At 36.2% G+C, this 5,287-nt stretch overlaps 1 protein-coding gene across 1 annotated transcript; it reads right to left on the reverse strand.

Moving 5' to 3' along the window:
- Nucleotides 1-1,394: 1,394 nt before the first annotated feature.
- On the reverse strand, nt 1,395-3,682 carry LOC127125798 (serine/threonine-protein kinase PCRK1). Its single transcript, XM_051054620.1, has 4 exons — nt 3,052-3,682; nt 2,663-2,923; nt 2,402-2,524; nt 1,395-2,242 (listed from the first exon to the last, which is right to left on the reverse strand). Exons 1-4 carry the CDS (start codon nt 3,433-3,435, stop codon nt 1,727-1,729), a joined length of 1,284 nt encoding a protein of 427 aa, XP_050910577.1. The 5' UTR covers nt 3,436-3,682; the 3' UTR covers nt 1,395-1,726.
- Between the last annotated feature and the right edge of the window lie 1,605 nt (nt 3,683-5,287).

Consider the following 5,287-nt stretch of genomic DNA (forward strand, 5'->3'; position numbering starts at 1 on the left):
CTTTTTCCTTACTCAGAGGGAACCAGGCGACTGAGCCTTTCAGAGTGTATCTTGACTGTTTGGTTGCTAAGGACATGCACTTTAATAATTATGTTGATCACCGTCAGACACGACCATTTGACGAGATAGTGTTATATTGTGGATGGTTGGCCTGCAAATTACGTCCCACTGATCCTCATCTGCCCCGACGCGTCATGCGGTACTTTGGTTACACTCAGACCATTCCCAGACACGCTGTTGTCCATGCCCATCCTACTTTGACATGTAGACATATATATGACATGTTTGTGATTTTGAGAGTCATCTGGTACCATAGGAGGCATGAAGTATCATAACCGTGAACGATCAGAACTACGTCGAAAGGCAAACAGACATTGACAGAGGTATCTTTCGAATACAACTCATCCTATAAAAGACTAATAAATGTTACATAAAGAGCTTAAAACATTTTTTTTAGAAGAAAATGGTACATAAAGTTACCTCATCCTACACTCAACAAAACAATGGACTAAGAAAGAAGAAACAAGACAATGCTTGTTATGGCTAGAAGCGTGTTAAAACAAAATCAGATGCCGAATAAGTACTTGTTATGGCTAGAAGCTTGTTAAAACAAAATCAGGTGCATAAGTTTTGGGGAGAGACTATAACCACAACATCCTATATCCTAAACAAATATTTCTTATGAAAATTCTAGGAACAAGATTGGTGTGGAAGAAAGCCTAATGTGAATCATTTAAGGAGAAAGTTAGAAGATAAAAGTGAGAACATGGTACTATAGATGTTGTACAATCTAAGAACTAATAAAGTGGTCATAAGCAGAGATGTGGTAATAAAAGAGTCAAAATTATAGAACTAGGAGAGTACACAAAAAGGTAGCAAAGAAAAAAAAATCAAGTTGTTGCAAATCGTGATCAAAACGAGTACTCAAATGATCTTATAGAAGAAGTAGAGACAACAAATATTGATATGGATAGTCAGAAATCAAAGATCAAGATAATTGCATGTCGACTTGTTGACTGTGAGTTACTTCCTTACAGTACACTCAATGACGAAAGTCTTCTCAATTGTAAATAGGTTGCAATGTTACCTTTTTTTAAATGAGAATACATACATTTCACCATTCTTACTACATCATAACTGATATCATTAACATTCTTATTCTTTTAATTTCTATGAAAAAACAATTTTTACACTAACAAAAAAAAAGGATCACAAAATACTCCAAAGATTGAAATGTTTGCCAACATGTTGACGTGCATGAAAGTATTTTAGCCGATTATCGACTAATGTTAATGTCTATTAACAATGATTTTCAGTACTTGATGTCAATCGCATCAAGGAATAAATTTTAATCTTAAATTATAAATTCCTTAACTACTAAGACTCGTGTTAAATGAGTTGAATGAGACACACTTTTACATACATGATTATTTGATAATAATACAACATAGTCACAAAAACACAAATCAAGGTATCAAAATTAAAATACAACAGCACAAGGATCATGCAAATTCTGGACAAGATTTGCTTCCTAGGGATTTAAACTTGAATTTCTATGCAAGAATCATCCATGCATTTTGTGTATTTGATACTAAACTCTGCAAAATTTCTAAGGACTTTCTATGTAACAGGTAAAATTACAAGATACATGTATATAGTAACAATTTATAACTATACCTAAACTAACAATCATTTCACTTCAGGCTCAATAATCATTTTGCCTTTTTCATGTTCTTAAAAGCTTTGGTCTCCATATCTTAAAAAACCAATTACTTTCTCTAGACTTCTGATCCATGCTCCGCTTCTTCGTGTTGTTCATTTCAATGTCTTGAGAAACCTCTACTCTCGAAACATTCTTCAAGGGTAGTTTTGAATTAGAGTCGGATGACGATGATTCTACTATTTCATTCACCATTCCCAAAACCTCGCTCATCTTCGGGCGATTCTTCGGGTTTTTAACTAAGCATCGGTTAGCTATCGTAGCAAGTCTTTGGGCTGATTTGATTACTTGTTTCTTATCAAGTCTTGGATCCAATATCAGTTGAAATTTCTTTGTATTTGATAGGTATGGCTTTATCCATTCCAACAACTTCTGTTCACCTTTGGGGCGATTTCGATCTAAAGGGCGTCTGCCAGTAATGAGCTCATAAAGGAAAACACCATAGCTCCATACGTCATTCTTCGATGTGAGACGTCCAGTTTGGATATATTCAGGAGCTGCGTACCCCATTGTTCCTACAACCTGACGAACATAAAACATCCATTTCAACATAAGTCGTGCATCCAAGTCACTACATTCCACATCGAAGAATGTTAGCAACACAATCTCTAACAAACTCTCTGCATATGTTAACGACATCTCAGTAGAAAAACTACACATTAATAAAAAAAAAAGCTATACCGCTGTTGAGACATGAGTTAGTCCATCCGATGGTCCCAGTCTCGCTAACCCAAAGTCTGATAGCTTTGCATTCCACTGATCATCCAAAAGGATATTTGAGGATTTGAAATCTCTGAAAATTATCTAAACAATGCGTACACAGTTAGCATGACATTCATCAACAACACATATATGAATATTGTATAAAGTCGGGTCAAAGTATCCAAGTTCCGCTCATCGGGTATCCTACTTTTTAGGAAAAGTTACTATAGACCTAAATACCTGAAAATCCATTTCTTCATGCAGGTATGTTAATCCACGAGCCGCGTCTTGTGCTATTTTTAATCTCCTACTCCATGGGAGAGGAGTCTCCGCTCGGTGAGACAAATGGTGTTCCACGCTTTTGTTTGGCATGTATTCATATATCAGAAGCCGTTGGATTCCTCTTTCGTCATCATCGGCACAGTATCCCACTAGCTTCACAAGATTTTGATGCTCAACAATGCCCAGAACATTCACTTCCGTCACCCATTCCCTATGCCCCTGAAAACCAAATCCAATTCCAAAGCAATAAGATAAACAAACACAAACACAAACACAAGGATTGATCACGGAATTAGGCCAATCGTGCCCACGTCCTAGCAACAGAAAAACATTATCAAACACCTTACCTGCACTCCTCTTTTACTAAGTTGTTTAACAGCAACCTCAATTCTTCGAGAAGGGTCATCTACACTTCTGATTACACCCTGATAGACACAACCGAACCCGCCCTCCCCAAGCATAACCGATCGACTGAAACTCTTTGTGGCCGATTTCAGTTCAGATACAGTAAAAACTCTAAGATCACTCGGCCTTTGCGACAAATTAGAAGGCGCGTTCCTCCTAAGCGATTCCACGCTGCCACTATCCGAAACATCAAGAGAATTCAATTCAGAACCACATCTTCTATCTTCAACATCAACATAGGCGGAACTGTCCGACCGGCCCGACACCGATTGTAAGCCTTTGGGTTCATCTTTCTTATTACCAGACTGGAATGAAAAACACTTCATAATAGCAGACCAAACTGCATAGATCGGTTCGGTGATCTTAATTGAAAGTTCCTAGAATGAAAGGAAGAAGAAAACGCAATGGAAAGGGTGTTTTTGGAATGGATTTGGGTTTAGGATTAAACCCGTGAAATACGGAAACATGACATGTATTAAGGTTAAGGTCAACAGAAATAGTGAATAAGTGTTGGTGTATTTTTCAACATTATAATTTAGTTTGAATGTGGAAAGGGTATTAGTGTCCAGGACTATTTTTTGTCTTGTTTGTTATAGTATATTGAAAAGTAACCAAAGAAAGAAAGAAACGTCGTTGGGAAATAAATAGAGGGCCATTCTTTACGTTACGCTGCACCGACTGCTAACCACGTTAACCTCAGAGATTGCCATTTTGCTAAAAAGCTTGGGTCGTGAGAGAGAGTTGCCACCCCTACTTGTATCTATCACCTTATATGAACAATTTTATGGGTACACCAAGGCTATTTTTCCTAAGTATAGGGAGTGTATTATACAATAAAAGGTTTTCTAATCCATAAAGATCTTATGATCAATCAATAATATGGCTCTCATCGATCATCAACCTTTTATTATTCCTAAGTAAAATTACTTACGGAGCAATGTTTTCTTCCTTGAAAAATAATTAATTAAAAAGGAATCGTCGCTCTCGTGTATTCGGAATCGGACTTTATTCTCTAATTTATATCGTTCGTGCTCGCATGTTCAGTGCGTTTTGCGTTAAAGTAGTGAAAATCTTTTTTTAAAAAATAGATTCTATTACTTAGTTAAAAAGTAGTTTTGGTTGGGAAATTTAACTTTAAAGGGTTCCTGACTTTCGCTCGGATAACCAGATTCTAAACTTACAAACGCGTTCGAGAATAGTTTTAAAATCACTTTCTAAAAATATTAAATTCTCCTAATTAATTAACAAAGTGCTCTCGCGGTGTTTATTAATAAAAAATCTTAAGTCCAGACGTCTTTCGATTTTACCTGAAGTATTTATGGTTCTACTCTCGTAGTAACCGCTCAATTTCATTTCCAAAAAATTGAGATAAAAATCAAAACAACTCCGATAGTAATCCTAAAGAAATAACAGAGTGAGTATCGTCGAATCGACGGTCCTCACATTCCAGCACTATTAGATTAAATGGACATGGTCATAATAAACAATAAAGTGATGAATTAAAAGTTAGAATTAAACATATCAAGCGATTTAATTCAAATTTCGAACGTGCAATGAAATAAATTAAATTTCGAAATTGAAGTAAGGCAAGAAAATAACAATTAAGGTGAGACAAGAAAATTGCAAGCATGCAAGGTAAATAAACAAAAGAAATAAATAATACTGATAATAATAAGAACATGCTCCATACATGGTCTTGAATTTGGTACAAGAATAAATTCAAGGAAAACTTGAACAAGAAAGTAATATCGGCAAGATTAATGCTATAAAATGAAGTACTCCAAACTCAATAACAACAACAATGCTATAATCCTCCAATGCGAAGGATTAAAGCTCTTAAAAATATAAATATATGGCTTAAGTTCTCCTAAGCTTGGATGATTTCAAAAGTGAGTTTCAACAACTATTTATAGTTCTACAAAGCCCTGGAAAACCAAGTCAAAGCTGTTAAATTCATGTGAGAGAAAAAAGGGTAATGGTGAGGAATGCTTCAACTGGTTTGACCGTTTCGCTTTTATAGGGGATGGCGACCGCCATACCCCCTGGCGAACACCACCTTCACAAAACGCAGAGACTTAGTATTTGTGATCGTTGGGTCATGGGACACGTCAACCGCATCATGGCTACCTCCATGGTGAACGCCATGTTGGACACTGTGAGTTCAAAACACGCATTTTT

The sequence above is a fragment of the Lathyrus oleraceus genome, chromosome 3 (assembly GCF_024323335.1).
Source record: "Lathyrus oleraceus cultivar Zhongwan6 chromosome 3, CAAS_Psat_ZW6_1.0, whole genome shotgun sequence".
Lineage (NCBI taxonomy): Eukaryota > Viridiplantae > Streptophyta > Magnoliopsida > Fabales > Fabaceae > Lathyrus > Lathyrus oleraceus.